General features: G+C 32.8%; 1 protein-coding gene and 1 pseudogene across 3 annotated transcripts; both read left to right on the forward strand.

Moving 5' to 3' along the window:
- The first annotated feature begins 1,118 nt into the window (after positions 1–1,118).
- Positions 1,119–8,021, forward strand: LOC145790995 (putative E3 ubiquitin-protein ligase XBAT31). 2 transcript variants are annotated; one of them, XR_014330519.1, is made up of 6 exons: positions 1,119–2,189; positions 5,361–5,501; positions 5,588–5,695; positions 6,594–6,852; positions 7,101–7,748; positions 7,936–8,021. XR_014330519.1 is itself a non-coding variant. In XM_082870479.1 (6 exons), the coding sequence occupies exons 3-6, from the start codon at positions 5,452–5,454 to the stop codon at positions 7,191–7,193; spliced, it is 510 nt and encodes a 169-aa protein (XP_082726605.1). In that variant the 5' UTR covers positions 1,119–1,315; positions 1,873–2,189; positions 5,361–5,451; the 3' UTR covers positions 7,194–8,013. The 2 variants fall into 2 exon arrangements, 1 of the variants encoding a protein (XP_082726605.1); XM_082870479.1 differs by having other exon boundaries at positions 1,119–1,315; positions 1,873–2,189; positions 7,101–8,013.
- Positions 8,022–8,036: 15 nt separating this feature from the next.
- Positions 8,037–13,886, forward strand: LOC145790996 (26S proteasome non-ATPase regulatory subunit 2 homolog A-like; annotated as a pseudogene). Its single transcript, XR_014330520.1, has 12 exons — positions 8,037–8,786; positions 8,865–9,005; positions 9,085–9,189; positions 9,568–9,789; positions 10,026–10,139; positions 10,225–10,440; positions 10,536–10,595; positions 10,696–10,809; positions 10,936–11,021; positions 11,961–12,069; positions 12,194–12,372; positions 13,489–13,886. The product of XR_014330520.1 is annotated as a 26S proteasome non-ATPase regulatory subunit 2 homolog A-like (transcript).
- Positions 13,887–18,358: the final 4,472 nt, after the last annotated feature.

Consider the following 18,358-nt stretch of genomic DNA (forward strand, 5'->3'; position numbering starts at 1 on the left):
AAATGCCTTCTTTTTTTCCTTTTTTATATTATATTAAAGTTTAATATTTTGATAATAATCATATGTGTTAAACTTTTCAATGAATTAAATGTCTGTTTTTTTATTATATTATATTAAATTTAATATTTTGATATTAATTATATGTGTTGGACTTTTCAAGAAATTTTTTTTATGCTTGTTCTTAATGCATTAAAGTGTTATTATGATGAATAATAATCATATGTGTTGGGACTTTTTAAGGAATTCATATGTGTTGGATTTCAAAGAATTTTTTTTTTTTTTATGTTTGTTCTTAATGCATTAAATTGTTATTATCACTACAAGAAATTGCACTTTTGGCGGCTACTTTTGGCTACAACGTCAATTTTTCGTAGCTAAAAGTATATTTTTGGCGACACAGCAATCAATTTCGTTGGGAAAAGTAGACCTTTACCAACGCAATTTACTATCGTCGCTAAAAAAGCATAACACTGACTAGGCGCCAAAAATATTGGTTGGCGCCAAAATTTCATAAATTTTAGCTACGAGGCTTAATTTTTAGCAACACAATAAGCGTCGCTATTAATGTGCTTACTTTTGGCAACGACAAGTTGGCATGGGCAAAGAGTTAAACATTTAGCGATGATAATACTATTCGTCGGTAAAAGTTTTGGTAGTGAAATGAGGTGATCTAGTTATTTGTATTTTTATTATAATTTTTCAAAAATTTTTAAATATTCTAATTATTGAATTGTAAAATTAAAGTGATCATCGAATTATATCACAAAATAAACCCGTCAAACTCAAACATGTTTTTAAGTTGAGATGGCTAATTTAAGATAATCTAAACTTTTCCAAAGTGGTTAGATCATCAATTTCAATATATTTGGTTGTATTTTTAGAAACTTATTTCAAAAATTTTTTTCTAAAAAATTAAAAAACATTTGGTGAAAAAATAAAATATACTTATTATTTTTGTATAATTTTATGTTTTGGGAGGTCATAAATAATTTTTAAAATTTTAAAAATATATTTTTGATTTTTATTGTTCTCAAATTAATTTTAAGTTTTTCCAAAAAAAAATCTAAAAATTGTTTTTATTGTCCTCATTTTTTTTTGGTGATCTGCTTATTCAGGCGGTGTGAATGTTCCCTCTCAAAATTCCCTCTTTTTTCCCCCAGGATAGGTAACAAACCCCCTCATCACTCTACCCGATTTTCCATCTTGCACAGCCTTCTCTCATAATCCGTAGGTCCCTACCCTTACAATCGCACATCCGCATAGACGTTTGTTGATTATCAGGTTTCCGCCGTTTGCTGCTGATGTGCGAGACCAGGTGAAGATTCGACTAAAAAAACTTATAGTTCTCTATTTGTCTCTTGCTCAAATCGATTCTCTCGTATGTTGTGGATCTATGTTTTTTATTGTTAATCTGGTTTTCTTTGATCTGTCTTTGATGTCCATGTGATTTTGCTGTTCGAAATGCCACTGTCGGTAAGCTATATGTAGTGATTAACCTACTGATATGAAATCAAAGTAACTTTTATAGGTATTTGATTGAATTAGGTTTAGAATAAAATCTGTATATCAATGCCCTTATTTTGTATTTTGATTTGTTGTACTCTGTAAGAGAACATTTCCTGAAATGTCTGTCCCTTGCTTTGTGATCATTTTTAAAGCATTTATAAATATATTATTTAGTACCCCTTATTTTGAAAATCCATGATTTTTGAAAATCATGAAATATTTCAGTTTCCCCCTAAAATATATATGTATATATACATGTAGCGGCTTTAGATGATTTACTAACCCATCTATTACAGCTTTAATTGTTTCATTAAAATTTGTATTAAACTTGTCTAATAATGTTCATGTTTTGGTGAATGTGTAAAGCTATTATATGTACCACCATTTTGATCTTTGGAGGAAAATTAAAAGAATTATAGGGGTTGAAGGATGGTTGGGGAAGTAATGGAGGGTTGTGGACAGTTCCAGAATATAGCATTAGCAATGGCTGTGGTGATGGTGGCAATAATATCAAGGTAAAAGAGGAAGTAATATTTCAAGGTGGAGGAGGAGAGGAGTGGAAGTTAGGGAAAAGAGAAGCTAGTGTGTTGAGGTACAAGGAGAAGAGGCAGAACTGGCTTTTCTTCAAAGGTATCCGTTATGAAGTTCGAAAGATCAACGCAGAGAAGCGTCCTCGTATGAAGGTAAATAAACATTATATATATATGTAATTAATCTATCATGTTTAAATGTTTTAGCTATTGCAAATGATTTTGATAGTGTTTTTCTTTTCAATATCATTTCTTCACTTTTTTTGCAGGGGCAATTTGTGAAGAGAAGTTGAAAAATTATAAAATGTGACATGTTAAATTGTAGTCATCATAAAGATTAAAGAGCATGTTCTTTTGTGTGCATCTTTTTCTTCTTTTTTTTTTTGGTGGTTTTTTTCAGGTTGCTTGTTACATTGTAAAGGAAGTGATAAATGGCATGGCAAGCCCAAAAAAAAACATTGCCCCCAAGAAAAAAATTAAAATTGTAGAGGTATTGTAAAATTCTGCAGAATAAACCAAAAGAATAATACATGCATTAGATCAGACAGTTTGAGTTAATATTACCTATCGATGCATTTTTAGTCTGTATTGGTTTGTAGGTAGAAAATGAGTAGAAAAAGGGTGGTTGAGCTGTATAACATTTTTCTGTTACTGTATAAAGGTCTAATGTGCTTTTAAAAAAAGGTTGTACTTTTTTATAACATTATGTCAATATAAAACAAATGTTTTATACTAGCCACTTAAATGATGTCTCAATGTTCTTAATTGATTTACAAAGTGCACACATTATAAGAAAAAGTTACTATTTTTTTGTGGCATGTTATGCAATTTCCCTGCTATTTTATCTTTTAGTTAAATCTGGATAACTTTAGCCCTGTAGCCGTCACTGCCAAACCTCCAACCACCTCCCTAAAATTGTTCACTTTGATAAAATGAAATGTTGCTTTTATGGAAATTCATGGTGAACCTGTGATAGGGCTGTGATCAATGAATTCAAAAAAATTAAAATGTGAACACGACAATAGACCTTTTCATTAACAGTCATTACCGTGTTGTAATGCGGGTTGCAGTAGTAGTCAAGTGTATTTTAGATATAAACGGATCATAGACTTTCAATGTGATCATGGGGCCTTCCACTTCCTCTAAGAAATTTTTTTCGTAATTTGTTGAAATTTCTCACTTAGACCAACCATATATTAGGCATTTTTGTCATTTTTGTTTTGGTAAAGATAACGATGGTGCAAAACTTTCACAATAGGACCAGCAGGAATTGTTATTCTCTGAGTTGATATATATCATGTTTGTCTCTGCAAAAGGCTTTTTAGTGTTTGTCTCTGTCATTTCCTTTCTTTACAATTGCCTTTCATGTCTTTTAGATCTATTTTTAGTGAGTAATATGCTTTAGCCTGTAGGAATATACTTGTTCTCCTCAAAGATGATGTTATATCAGACTGTACATCGTAGGACCATAAACATGAAGAATCACCAGGCCCGTTTGACAAAGCCTGTTTGTTTGGCTAGTTGGAAATTGACATCACTGAGAGAAAATCAAGTAAGGTAATACTATAATGTACCAATAGAATTTATATACAAATATTTAATATAGAATAATATATTTTATTTATATCTATTCATTCGAAGTCAAAAAGCTGGTTGGTGTTAACAGAAAATTATAGGCAAATTAAAAACAAATAAATAAAGTGAAGAGACAAGAGATTATTGCTAGAACAAATATTCAGTCATAACCGATTAACATATTGATGGTGAAGTTGAAAGTCACCATCCCAAAAGAAGAAATATGGAAGGGGGTTTTGTTACAAGCCATCCATTTCATCTTGAAATTGAGAAGGCAAAGAAGATGCTAAAGGTAAAAAACTGAGATGTATCCTACAAAAAAAATAAAATAAATAAATAAATAAAATCACTTTGTTAACCTGATTGTTTGGCACTAAGTGCTTGAATGAACAAGCACTTATTAATGAAATTGAAAAGCTAGTAGATGCAATTATTGAACAATGAACAAGCACTGATTAGCAATACAAATGGTAAATTATTGTTTGTAATAGACTTTGAAAGATTTGATTATGATAAATTAAAATCTTACAAATTATTCATGAAGACGTGTCATGAATTTCCCAGCCAAATTCATGGAATTTAGACCTATTTAAGGCCATTGCATATTTTGCAGTTGCTCTATGACCATTACCTAAACTAAAATTATTTTTCGTGGATTGCAATTCTATTTGATAACAGACATGTTCTCACACATCTTGGCCCCTCAAAGATTTGTAATGAAAGTAAATAAACTTGTAAATGGGCAATTTGGTTGGGCAAGATAACTATTTGAATATGCTGGCTCTATTTTGGTTCATCACTTCTCTGATGATCATTCATATCAAAATGAGTTTTTTTTTTTTTTTTTTGGGTTCATTTGCCTCAAACTTCTTTGAGATAATGAGAATTAAGTTATAGCCCCATTTCATACAAAAAAAGATTTTGTGGCAATGTTTAAATAAATAATTTGATTATTGTTATGTGACTATAAATAACCAGATGTGCTTCTAATTTTTTAATATTTATTTTGGTTGTCATGATTACTCCTTACAATTCACATTGTGAAATTTTTGCAATCATGGGTGCAATTGCTGACAATAGAGTGTGAGCCCTGTGAAGCATCTTGAATCATCCCGTTTCATTACCATCACAAAATAACAGGAAGATATAATCAATTGGAGTGAGCCCTCCACACCGCACACATCTCTTTTATTGTCTCGACAATTATTTTTGGTAGTTACTGTCATTTTCCTCACTGTAAGATTAGATTAGATTAGAGGTAGAGAGGTGTCTTTGTTCACTTTTTGATTCTGTGCTTATTCTCTGTCCCTACCATTAGCAATTTGGGCCCGCCCTTAGACATATATGGCTGGCAGTATGCGGTGGTTGTGCGGTAGGGGCCTGGTTTACCGCTAGCCTATGTCGCCCCCACTTGCAATACTTGTTTTTTATGCAAACAAAATACTATCATTGGTTGAATTGTAGAAGATAAATTGATCATTGGTTGTGTATGAAATTTCATTAGATTTTGATGTTTGATTCACTCCATGGAAAAACCTGTTTGCATTATGCTGCTTTCTATGGCCATCTAGATTGCCTACAAGCTATTCTTTCTGCTACCCTTTCCACCTCTGTTGCACATTCCTGGTGACCCTCTCTCTCTCTCTCTCTCTGCACACACACACTCATATATGCTTGTGTGTAGAGAATATCCATGAAGTTGCTAAAGCCGTGGTTGTTTTGTTTGGTTTGATTTGGAGTTGATGGCAGGGAATTTGCAAGGTTTGTGAATATAAGAGATAAAAATGGAGCAACCCAATTGCACTTGGCAGCCCGACAACGATGGCCGGGGTGCGTTCATATGTTGTTAGACAGTGGGGCTCTTGTTTGTGCATCTTCTAGAGGATATGGGTAAAACTCTCTTATTGAAGGTTTTCTAGTGTAATGTCATAGCACTCTTAATTTGTCATTAATATTTATAAGAGTCCTGTTTGCAGTTTCCCTGGGATTATATCACTTCATTTTGCAGTTCGTGGGGGTTCATTGGATTGTGTTCGGGAATTACTTGCTTGGGGGGCTGATAGACTTCATAGAGATTCATCTGGGTAAACTTTTTATTTTTAATTTTTAATTTTTTTAGTTTTTAATTTTTTTAGTTTTTCTTTCTTTCCTGACTTTAGAAAGAACTATATGATAATTGATGCAGACCAGATCCACTGACATACGAAGTAGGTGATTTCAAGGTCTTTGATGCTGAAATTAGTTTTGAGTACTCAATATGGAATTAATGTTATAGCAGTGTCTGAACCCCATTGTTATTCCCTTTCTATGGAGTTGAATGTGCCACAATCTACGTATTTCTAGTGTGGTTAAACAATATTAGCCTTCATGCTCAATCATAACGAAAATCGAGAGTAATTGGTTCCTATTGAGATTGTTGACGATGACATGATGGCATTAAAGAATTTGGATTGAGGCTTTGACAAGTATGGTTTAACAAAAGATATGGTTGACACCTAAGAAGGAGCAACTTCAGTGGGCTTGTATAATGGTTGCTATTGCCAAATTATATGGTGGCTGCACCTAAGAAATCCTCTCTAGTGGCCTGCCAAAAGGTCTGTTAAAAACTTATATTGCCAAATCTTGTGCATCATTTGTGCCAACTCAACTTACCCAAGAGAGGGTTTTGATCCAATGGTCTGGATGTGAGACATCCATTGGACAGAATTAAGCAATGATCTAGATGTGCCAAAATCGCATTTGCACCATTGGAACAACATTGCTAAAAAAATGACATTTTGACATTTTCCTTTTGGCAATCACCACTGGAGTTCCACTGAACTTTTGACATAGTTGCACTTGAAATTTTTTTTTGCTATTTTTCTGTTTTTAATACTTCCAATATTGTGGGAAGTTTGCTCTATTTGTATTTTAAATGAGTGGAGACATTAGCTTCGAATGTTTTGTGAATGAAACGATTGTTACCAGCTGATATCTTGGCAGGAGGATACCTTACATGGTTGCTTTGAGGCACAAGCATGCAACATGTGCAGCATTATTGAACCCGTCAGCTCCAGATCCTCTTATATGGCCATCACCATTGAAGTTCATTACCGAGCTTAATCCAGAGGCAAAAGCATTGTTAGACAGGGCACTAATGGAGACAAACAAGGAAAGGGAAAAAACCATCTTGAAGGCGATAGTCTACTCACTTCCATCGCCTTTGCATTCTGAAGCTGCGGCTAGTGACATTATGTATGAGGTAAATTGTTTTCCACTAAACCTGTAGTTTCTAGTTGACACACTGCATGACTGATCACTGATTCAGATGTAATCATCCTTTATCCAGGTTTTTTTTCTTTTAATTTCTGATTTGAATGTTGGATTTTAATGACTCCTCTTTACCAAAGCTTTCTATGCAAACAAGTACAACTACCTACAACTGCAATTGACAGTATTTTCTAACAGACTGATGATGAAGTTTTCTTACCTTGTAAATTTTCTTTGCAGGCAACAAATAGTGGACCTGGTTTTCTTTACCAAAGCTTACTCTTAATGGTATTGGGAAAGAGCCAGTCGCTAAGTGGTGGTGGTCCTGGGTAGAATAGATAGGAGCTAAAAAGGCGAGGTTTGAACATCCAAACTAAAATAAGAGTGCTGGGGTAAATACCATTGGGCTAAAAAGCCCTTGGCTAGGAGTAAACAATTGAGTAGTAAGGTTCCATGGTTAACAAGAAATAGCTTTAAGTGACACTAGAATACTGTAACATTGTTTTGTTGCTTTGGAGATCACAAGGTCATGACATCGATGAACAAACACCCTATCCTAGGATGTTCTAATCAAATTACATAGTTCAATTTCTAGCATAACTACTAAGCACAAATTTTTCGAACTTGTATGTCCTTACATGCGTTAATGTGCTTCTTTCTTGTGCTTTAGCTGCATTGCTTTCAGGCACTCACTAAAATTAAAAGTTATACAGATCAGAAAAATAAATTAGAAGCAGAAAACCAAGGGCTGCTTCTGAATTTTGGTTCACAGCTTGATCAGAGCTTAAAAGGCTGCACAAGACCATCTTGGGGTCAGTTTCTCAACAACAGCAACAATGGGGATGCATGGAGGAACATGTCTCTTCATTTGTTGCTAGTAAATATGACGTATGAACTGAAAGTTGTTGTCTCTTTCATATGTTAAACTTGTTAGTTAATTTTGTTAATCTTACATCGTTTTCTCTTAGGCCACTCGGATACTAGAATCTAGGAGTAATAAATTGACAGATATAAATACTTCGGGAGTGACAACCTTGAAGGATCTGTCTGATTCATTACAAATCTTTAAATGCAGGTTTTGGAGTTGGGGATGAATTTTTGAACTGCAGATGATATGAGTGCAATACTTGCTGGAAGAGAATGGGTTGCTGAATGTGGGTGAAGTTGCACAGGCTTGCATCTTGAAGGGAAGGTAACAACTAGTATATTCTTATTTTTAGACTAGACTATGTATGCATGCTATATTTTGTCATTTGTATTATATGTTCGTAGCCTATAATGAATTTGAATATTATATGAACGTTGAAAACTGTATTAAGATATCTGTTAGACTTGTGGTTAACAAATTAGAATAATATAGTAGTCTTTATGCATAATGGAACTCCTTATCTTCCACGAGCAAACTAATGCCACAGTGCACTCATCCTTGTAATCTATACCTCTAATTAAGAGAATTCTTAAATCGGGCCACTGGTTGGTATTTGGTCACCATTGGGTAGGATGAAGAATATGGGTCAGCACCAACCCACAGATTGTGGCCTATAGACCCACCACCACTGCATCCTACTGATATGGAGCAGTCCTGGTTGGAAGAAACAAGTAAAATGAGAGAGAGACTCTTACCCTCTAGTGTAAAATGGAGCAGTCCTGCTGATATAAAGTTTATTAAACCTTACCCTCTAGTGTTACTGCAACAACAAACAACAAAACTAAAAGGCTTCTTTTAATAGCTGTTTTGAAGGATTCAAGTGAAGAAAATGTTTAGGTTGTCTCTCCTTTTATAATTGTTTGGAGAGTAAGTTTTATTTTAACGATGCATATAAACTACGCTAGATGTACAAATTTCATTTTGGCTTTTTGCCAAAGAAGGAAATTGTAAAGGTTGAGAATAAAGAACACGGAAAAGCCAGTGCTGCAGCAAGTCTGGTATGTTCCCCTCCCCTTTCAGTCTATTTGCTGGTCCAAGTTTCTTTATTGCTGGATTATCACCATTTTTCCTTATAGGGTATGATTCTGCTTTGGGATGTTGATTCTGGACTTGCCCAACTTGACTAGTATTTCCACAGTAATGACAACCATGTCATAGCCGGTGCATTGTTGGGAGTTGGTATTGTGAACTGCGGTATCAAGAATGACTGTGATCGTGTGAGTTATACTTTGGCATTTTTCTGTACACAAGTCTGTGACTGTTATGTATTTGGAAATCCTAAATTTTTTTTTTCAGGCATTGGCACTTCTTGCTGATTATATAGATACAGAGGATTCTTCTGTCAGAATCGGTGCAATAATGGGTCTGGGCCATGCTTATGCTGGTGCCCAAAATGAGCAGGTGAGGTTCCTTGCATTTTTAACTGGTGGTTTCTTGGTAGGCCATGGAAACAATACTATGTCTGATTCAAGAGGCACATCAGTGGAATCATTCTGTCTATTCTACCATAGATTGTTAATTTCATCACAGAAGTTACAGAATTCACACAAATAGAGAGGGAGAGATAAAATTTGATGAGTACTGGAAGATACCTTCCCTTCTCTTTGTACAACATGTTTAATTAAAGTTGATGTTGATTAATTTATAATTTTTCTCAGTTCCATAGTTAATTATCTTGTATCTGTGGAATGCAAAAACATCATTTGACTTGTTCCTCTACTTTCTTTGTTTGATATGTTTATTTCTCATTGCAGCGGACTAATCTAAATCATTTGTCAGATCCGTAGTAAATTGACTCCTATCCTTGGAGATAACAAAGTGCCTCTTGATGTGATTGCGTTCACTGCTATTTCATTGGCCTTGGTATATGTTGGTTCCTGTAATGAAGAGGTTGGTCAGGCAATTATATTTGCATTAATGGACCGAAGTGAATCAGAATTGGGGGAGCCCCTCACTCGACTTTTGCCTCTTGGCCTTGGCCTTCTATACCTTGGGAAGCAGGTAACTAAAAAATGCAAGCTGTGGGGCGTTTTTTAATTTTTTTTTTCTATTTTATCACAGATTATTCTTTTTCAAATTGTGATAATTTAAAAAAAAAAAAAATTTGGTGGTGCATCTGAAAATTATTATTTATTTATTGTTGATAACACCTTGTAGACTCTGGACTTGATTCTTATTTACATCATTCGTTTTTGTTGTGTTTTTTTTCTTTGGAATCCCATTGTGTCGTTTGACAGTAAAGTGTGGAGGCAACAACAGAGGTTTCTAAGACATTTAATGAGAAAATTATGAAATATTATGACATGACCCTACTTTCCTGTGCTTATGCTGGAACTGGGAATGTGCTCAAGGTGTTTACTCCAACCCCTTTAATTTAAATTGGAGTCGACTGTTATGTAGATGAAATAACTCACTCTACTGTTTATTTTCACATAGGTCCAACACCTTCTTGGTCAATGTGCCCAACATCTTGAGAAGGGAGAAACCCATCAGGGACCAGCTATACTTGGAATTGCTATGGTAGCAATGGCTGAAGAATTGGGACTTGAAATGGCTATTCGCTCATTAGAGCATCTATTACAGTATGGAGAGCAGAATATCCGAAGGGCTGTTCCTTTGGCTCTTGGTCTTCTTTGTATATCAAACCCTAAGGTAAATTATCCTGTGATATTTTCCAAGCTGAGCAACCTTGGAACTGGTGTTTGAATTGCAGTTGAGCTAATTTATGAATTGGATGTTCTCACCAGGTCAATGTTATGGATACATTAAACAGACTTAGTCACGATACAGATACAGAAGTAGCAATGGTATTCTCTCTTTCATATAATATATTAGGACTATAGTTAGTATTATCGATTCCTTGTTAGTTACAGCCTAAATCTTGACATATTTATCTGGATTCTACAGGCTGGCGTCATCTCCTTAGGGTTGATTGGTGCTGGAACCAACAACGCTAGAATAGCTGGCATGCTTCGCAATCTTTCGAGTTACTACTACAAAGAAGCTAGCCTCCTTTTTTGTGTAAGTTTCTCTTGGAATTTGTTCCACAGTGCATCTCAGATTTTCTTTCTTTCTTTTATTTTTATTTTTATTTTTTATTTTTTTAAGGGGTTCTGTTTTAATGATTTGTGTTGGCCACTTGTGCAGGTACGAATTGCCCAGGGTCTTGTACATTTGGGAAAAGGCTTGTTGACTCTTGCTCCATATCATTCTGAGCGCTTTTTGCTATCCCCGTAAGTGTTTCTTCTCCCCCATATTAACTTTTCAATTTTAGGGTGTGGGTTAGAGCTGATTCACATACATACATATCCAGCGGGAGATGAGCAAGTTTCAACAATGGGAGACTTCTTCCAAAGTGGTAGTTTTCACATCAGGACTGACCCGTTAATTGGGATGTTTCTGTTGAATCTAAAGGTTTTTTGTTAGAATTTTGATGGCACCTAAGCTAGTCCATGTAGTTTAAACCTACCATTTCAAGTGGTTCATTCCGCTTTTAGTTAATATCCCGTATATAGGGGAACAATGGTTTGTTTCCCATTTAAGAGATTTATTTTTGAAAGAAGAATTATTCCACATTATTTATGTGATGGAATTCTAGAAATGAATCAATAGCATTCATATGGAATTTCCAAACACACTAGAAACAAACAAAAAATTCGTCATCCTATGAGCATCTTTTGTATAAGAGAAGTTTTGGTCTTAGATACAGCCGAGTGTTGGAAGAGGATTAAATCAGATGATCCAAATAAGTTCAGCTTACAGCTCTGTTGGGTTAAGAATGGTGTCAAATGCTTCATGCATTCACTTCTTCGACAGGGTAAATCATTCAGTAGAGCTAAAAGAATATATGATCTGTATTGTTTGCAAAGTTTGTTTACTGTTGTAATCTGTAATGTGGCTATTTTGTCCAAAGCTGTTAAAAGGCTGTCATGTGGAGTAAAACATTTTTATTTATAAAAAAATAATAAATAAATAAATAAATAATTTGTGGGATAAAGCATATTGGGAGACAGGGTTACAAATATGAAGTTTTTAGATTATGATCTAGCCTTCTTTTATGCAATTAAATGAATAAATAAATTTTAGTATCTGTGAGGAGAAGTATTTTTAAGTCATACCTCTGGCTTTTCTGTCGGCTCACTTTCTGTATGTATTTCATCTTTTTCTTCCAGAATGGCACTGGCTGGAATAGTAACCTTACTGCATGCATGTCTTGATATGAAAGCGATCATATTGGGGAAATATCATTATGTTCTTTACTTCCTCGTTTTGGCAATGCAGGTTTGGTCTCAGTTTATAACAGTTTGTCTACTTCTATCTCACTCTCTATTGCTTTTAATCATTGGGCTGTTAACACACTACTACTAATGGTTGATTATGTTATATATTTCCTTCAATACTACAGCCAAGAATGCTACTGACAGTAGATGAGAACTTGAAACCTCTGTCAGTACCTGTGCGGGTAGGCCAAGCTGTTGATGTTGTTGGCCAGGCAGGTCGACCCAAGACCATTACTGGTTTCCAGACCCACTCAACACCGGTTCTTCTGGCTGCTGGTGATAGAGCGGAGCTTGCTACTGAGAAGTACTACATTCTATCCCTTGCTAGTGTAGAATTTATTCAAGACTGAAGCCTAGAGAAACAACCAAATCTCATGAGAACGTGGACATAACAAATCACATATTGCAACATAATGCACGTACCGTATTGTTCTATGTGTGAGATACTAAGCATATATTATGACCTGAATGCATTTATTAGCATTTATTGTAATACTAATGCCATCAAACTTGCTAGCTGGTTTGTTGTCTATTTGGTTTTATAGATCAGTCTGTTGGGTGCATAAATTTCCTCTTATCTTCCTCACCCTCGTGTGACCATCTTCCGATTGATTGCAGACTCCATTGAAGCTAGACCTGCTTCCTACAGAAGCTAGAATAAGCGGCAAGGAATACAAGGAGAGAGTTGTTAACAATCTCAAGATTTTAATTGTGCATTACTCGGGTATTTTATTGTAGGATGGATATATATATATATTTTTTTTTTCTTTCTCCACTAGCAGATGGTGGGGGAAGGAGGTCAATGTTTCTGATCTTGTTTACTGGTACCTTCATTATAGAAGCATTTTGTTGACTTTCTCATGACTAATTTAATGATTTGAGTGTAATAAATTTGCCACTAATGGTTTTGAGTGAAATGATTCGACTTTGTTTCATATTTCAGTGCACCAGTCACATTCTAAAGCAGTGAAGAGAGCCATTAGTGAACATTGTGGTGTATGGACAATCTCAATGCTTAGTTACTTTTACTGTTTCCAGTGCATTGGTATAAGGTTAGCTTGGTAAACATTGTGGTGTACTTGAATTGAGTGTTTTTATATGACTCACTCTCCTAGTGTAAACATGACAGCCAGTGAATTAGTTTGAATTTTTACTTAACTTCTGTTAACCTGATGGCTTAAAAGTTACTAAGAATTGTATAGTTTTGAGGGCTGTTTGAACAATTGATGGATGACAAACATGGTAAACTGATTTCTGAGCATTTTGTATAGTTTTGTTACTGGTTTTGTTTGATTTGTTTTCTGACTGTTCTGGTAAATGAGGTAAACTGCTGCGTCAATTCTGATTTGGTTATATGATTTTGTTTGGGTTGCTGAGTTGAAATGGTTTTCTAAACTGGTGATGATCTGTGTTGAATCAGTTTGCTGATCTGCTATACTAATCTGCTATTCTTCTGGTGCTGCTGCGATGTTGCTGCTGTTGTTGAGATGCTGTGGTGATGCTGCTGTGATGGTGATTGTTACGATGAGGTGCTGCGGTGTTGTTGTTGGATGTTTGCTGGTGTTGTTGATGTTTGGAAGGGTGCAGAATTTTTTGTCCAATCTGTAATAGATTAGGTTTTCATTAATGGGGGTTGTCATTAGGTGTAAGTTCGGGCAACTGCTAGTGTTTTGGATGGAAGGGTATGGATGGGTATTTTGTGTGATTTCATATCACTGTTATTAGTTTGTTATAGTGGCACCTGAGGGATGCCTCTTGTAAAACTGTAAATCTTTTAAAAAATTATAAATGAGTTTCAATTATTTTTGCCGCTGCAAATTTGTCGTCGTTAAAAAGTAAAGTTTTCTCGACAAATAACTTGTCGGTAAATGTGTAGCTAAAAGTTTATTTTTGTCCACTCATATTGTGTTGCTAAAAGTGTATTTTTTGCCAATGTCAATTTGTCGTTGCCAAAACTAAAGCTTTATCGACAATCAAATCGTTGGCAAATGGCAACATTTACCGACGTAAATGTGTCGCTAAAAGTTACTTTTCCCCATTCATATTGTGTTGGTAGAAGTGTATTTTTTGCCAATGTCAATTTGTCGTTGCCAAAAGTAAAGCTTTAGCGACAAACAAATCGTCGGCAAATGGCAACATTTACCGACTTAAATGTGTCGCCAAAAGTTTACTTTTGCCGACGCATATGTTGTTGCTAAAAGTATATTTTTTGCCCATGCAAATTTGTGTCGCGAAAAGTGTCACACAATTATCATATTTGAATGACTTTTACCAACGCAAGGTAAATTGCCGACGATGGATGGAGGCTTTTAGCGACGACTATGTTCGTCGCTAAAGGTATTACTTTTACCAACGCAATGATCATTTCGTCGGCAAAAACTTTTGCCAACTCACTTTTGCCTACGGGTTGCCAACGTAGCTTTGTGTGTCGGCAAAACTCTTTGCCAACGAATTTTCCCTTTTAGCAACATATTTTGTTGCGTTGCGAAAAATGCAATTTCTTGTAGTGTATGATGGTAAGATTTGGGGGTTAGGAGAAGTTAATAAATGCTAAGGTTTTTTTTTTTAAATCAAAAAATCAGGAAATTTAGACTGCAAGATTAGAGCTCCCACAAGGTTTGGAGTTAAAAACCCCCTTTTGCTTAATATATAGTATAGATTCTAGCATATCACCCGTGCTATGCACGGATTGTGTTTACAATTATCTCTATATGTGAATTGCGATTTTTATTTTATTTATTTATTTTTTTTAAATGCCTTCTTTTTTTTTCCTTTTTTATATTATATTAAGCTGTTGTTGCTATGGAAAAAAAACTGAGCCAACTAAAAAAGCAATTGTTGCATTTGGGATGTGCTAAAAGCGTTGCCTTGTCAAATTACATAAATACCCTCTATGTTAACAAATTATGTAGAATTCCAAAGTTTGGCAAGGTTATTTTGGTCATTTTACTTTGATTTAATGCCATAAACAAATATTAACTAAAAAGTCAAAAGTTACATTTTTACCAACTTCTCATATCATTTTCTAAAAAAGCAAAAAAACTTAGTAAAAAGTCAAAAGTCAACTTTTTATCAACTTTACAAAATACCCTTAAAGTTTAATATTTTGATAATAATTATATGTGTTAGAATTTTTAAGGAATTAAATGTCTTTTTTTTTAATTATATTATATTAAAGTTTAATATTTTGATAATAATCATATGTGTTGAACTTTTTAACAAATTTTTTTTATACTTGTTCTTAATACATTAAAGTGTTATTATGAGGGATAATAATCATATGTGTTGAGACTTTTCAAGGAATTCATATGTGTTGGATTTCAAAAAAAAAATTTATGCTTGTTCTTAATGCATTAAAGTGTTATTATGAGGGTAAGACTTAGGGGTTGGGAGAAGTTAGTAAATGCTAATGTTTTTTTTTTTAAATCAAAAAATTAAGAAATTTAGATTGGGAGATTGGAGCTCCCATAAGGCTTGGGGTTAAAAACCCCCTTTTGCTTAATATATAGTATAGACTAGCCTATCACCCGTGCTATGCACGGGATAATTATAGATATTTATATTTGTTTTAGATTTTTTTTAATATATAAATTATGTTTTTTAAGATTTTTTATAAAAATAATTTAACAATCTTATCACTAACCATAGTGTATGGGAGAAGTTGAAAGGGTACTGTAATAACTATACACGGATTGTATCTATATTTATTTGTATGAGGGGATTTTAAATGCTGATCAGGAGATTTTGACCAAATCAATAAATGCAGGCATATGGAAAGACACGTGGATTGAAAAAAAATTAATAAATGCTAATCAGGAGATTTTGACCAAATCAATAAATGCAGAGTTTTTTTTTAATAAGAAATTTAGAAAATTCAGATTGTGATATTGAAGCTCCCATAGGCCTTGGGGTTAAAAACCCCTTTTTCCTTAATATATAGTACTAGCCTATCACCCGTGCTATACACGGGATAATTATAAATATTTATATTTGTTTTAGATTTCTTTTTAATATATAAATTATGTTTTTTTAAGATTTTTTATAAAAATAATTTAACAATCTTATCATTAATCATAGTGTATGAGAGAAGTTGCAAAGGGTGTTGTAGTAACCATACACAGATTGTATCTATAATTATTTGTATGATGAGATTTTAAATGCTGATCAAGGGATTTTGACCAAATCAATAAATGCAGGCATGTGGAAAGACATGTGGATTGACAAAAGTTAATAAATGTTGATCAGAGAATTTTGACCAAATCAATAAATGCTGAGTTTTTTTTTAATAAAAAATTTAGAAATTCAAATTGAGATTATTTAGAGCCATTGAACAAACTACAATCTTTTACAATTTTTTTTTCAAAAAACACAGTGAGTTAAAAAAATCAATTACAATTTTTTTTTCAAAATACAATCTAATCATTATCAATAATTGGTACTTTAAAAACCAAATCAGAAAAAAATCAAATCAAATCAAATCATAAATATTTTTATGCTATCTAACTACAATCATATTTTTTTTTCATAAATAATTGTAAAGAAAAACCATTAAAGCAGTAAATAAAAGATTAAATCACATTAAAAAAAAAAGAACCATTGAACAAACTACAATCGCATCACATTTTTCTCATAATAAATTAAATAAATAAAAGTACCATTGACTAACTGCAATCACATTAAAAAAAAATCATTGAATTAACTACAATCACATTTTTTTTCTTCGTGAGTGTTTATGTTTATCTAACTTCAATCATATTAAAAATAAAATTAAAATAGTAAATAAAAAGATTAAATAACATTAAAAAAAAACCATTGAACTAACTACAACAATCATATTAAAAAAAAAAGAGCCATTGAAATAAATTACAATCACATCACATTAGAATCACATTTTTTTCTTTGTGAGTGTTTATGTTTATTTAACTTCAATCATATTAAAAATAAAAATAAAATAATAAATAAAAAGATTAAATAACATTAAAAAAAACCATTGAACTAACTACAACAATCATATTAAAAAAAAGAGCCATTGAACAAACTACAATCACATCACATTTTTTCCATAATAAAATAAATAAATGAAAAAAAAAGAACTATTAAACTAACTACAATCACATTAAAAAAAAAAAAAGAATCATTCAACAAATTATAATCACATTTTTCTCTTTGTGAAGATTTATATTTATCTAACTTCAATCATATTAAAAAATCAAATTATAATTTTTTATTCGCTAGATAAATCACAAATATTTTTATGCGCTATCTAACTACAATATTAAAACAGTAAACAAAAGGAAAAGTCAAGAAAGAAAAAACAAAAGAAGACTTACTGTTTGCATACGTGGTTACTGAAGTTGAAAGTGTAGAAGTGAGAAGTCAAGAAGGAAAAAACAAAAAAGAGACTCACTATTTGCAATATGTATGTGAAAAGTTAAAAAGAGTGTGTGTGTTGGAAAAATAAAAAAGACTTTGAAGAATTTAATAAATGCTAAGTTTTTTTTTTCAAAAAAAATCAAAAAAATTAAGAAATTAAGGTTTAGATATTGAAACTCCCACAAAACTTGTGGGTTAGAGATAAATATAAATAAATAAATAGATATAGATAGAGATATTTATATTTGTTTTAAATTTTTTTAATATACAAATTATTTATTTTGGAAAAGGTACTGCAATAATTATGAGAGAAGTCAAAAAATCTTGTGAGTTGAGAGAAATTAATAAATGCTGAGGTTATTTTTTTTAAAAAAAATAAAAAATTAGAACATTAGAATTGACATATTGGAGCTCCCACAAGCTTTGGGGGTTAAAAACTCCTTTTTACTTAGGACTTTTCTTAAGTATACAACTTACACCTTACACTTACGTCTTTCTGTTTGCTATCTTGTTTTATGTTTGCACCTTCTACTTACACCCTTTGTGTTGGTTGCATATGGTGTGCAACCTTAAGGGGTTGCACACCATAACAGCACCCACTTACTTAATATATAGTATAGATATAGATAGATAGATAGATAGATAGATATATCTTTTTATTTTTATTTTTATTTTTATTTTTGTGTGGTTTCTATTCTGGTATTTTTTTTTTTCAATTTATTTAAGATGGAGTTGTGGGTATCTTTTTTTTTTAAATTTAATTTATCTGTGGTTTTCATTTGTTTTTAATTATTATTATTTAGGTAAGTTATGATGTGAGTTAGATATGTGATAGGCATGTGAGTTTTATTGATTTAAAGATTATTCAGATAAGATTTAAAAGTTTATTTAGATAAACTTTAAAGATTTTTTTTTTA

Source organism: Camellia sinensis, chromosome 5 (genome assembly GCF_055761805.1).
Source record: "Camellia sinensis isolate YWXY chromosome 5, ASM5576180v1, whole genome shotgun sequence".
Taxonomy (NCBI): domain Eukaryota; kingdom Viridiplantae; phylum Streptophyta; class Magnoliopsida; order Ericales; family Theaceae; genus Camellia; species Camellia sinensis.

Excerpts from the sequence above, each read along its gene's own strand:
- LOC145790995 (XM_082870479.1), top strand. The coding sequence starts at position 5,452 with ATGTTGTTAGACAGTGGGGCTCTTGTTTGTGCATCTTCTAGAGGATAT. Across the intron at positions 5,696-6,593 it reads CTTCATAGAGATTCATCTGG|GAGGATACCTTACATGGTTG; the intron begins GTAAACTTTTTA and ends ATATCTTGGCAG. Across the intron at positions 6,853-7,100 it reads CTAGTGACATTATGTATGAG|GCAACAAATAGTGGACCTGG; the intron begins GTAAATTGTTTT and ends TTTTCTTTGCAG.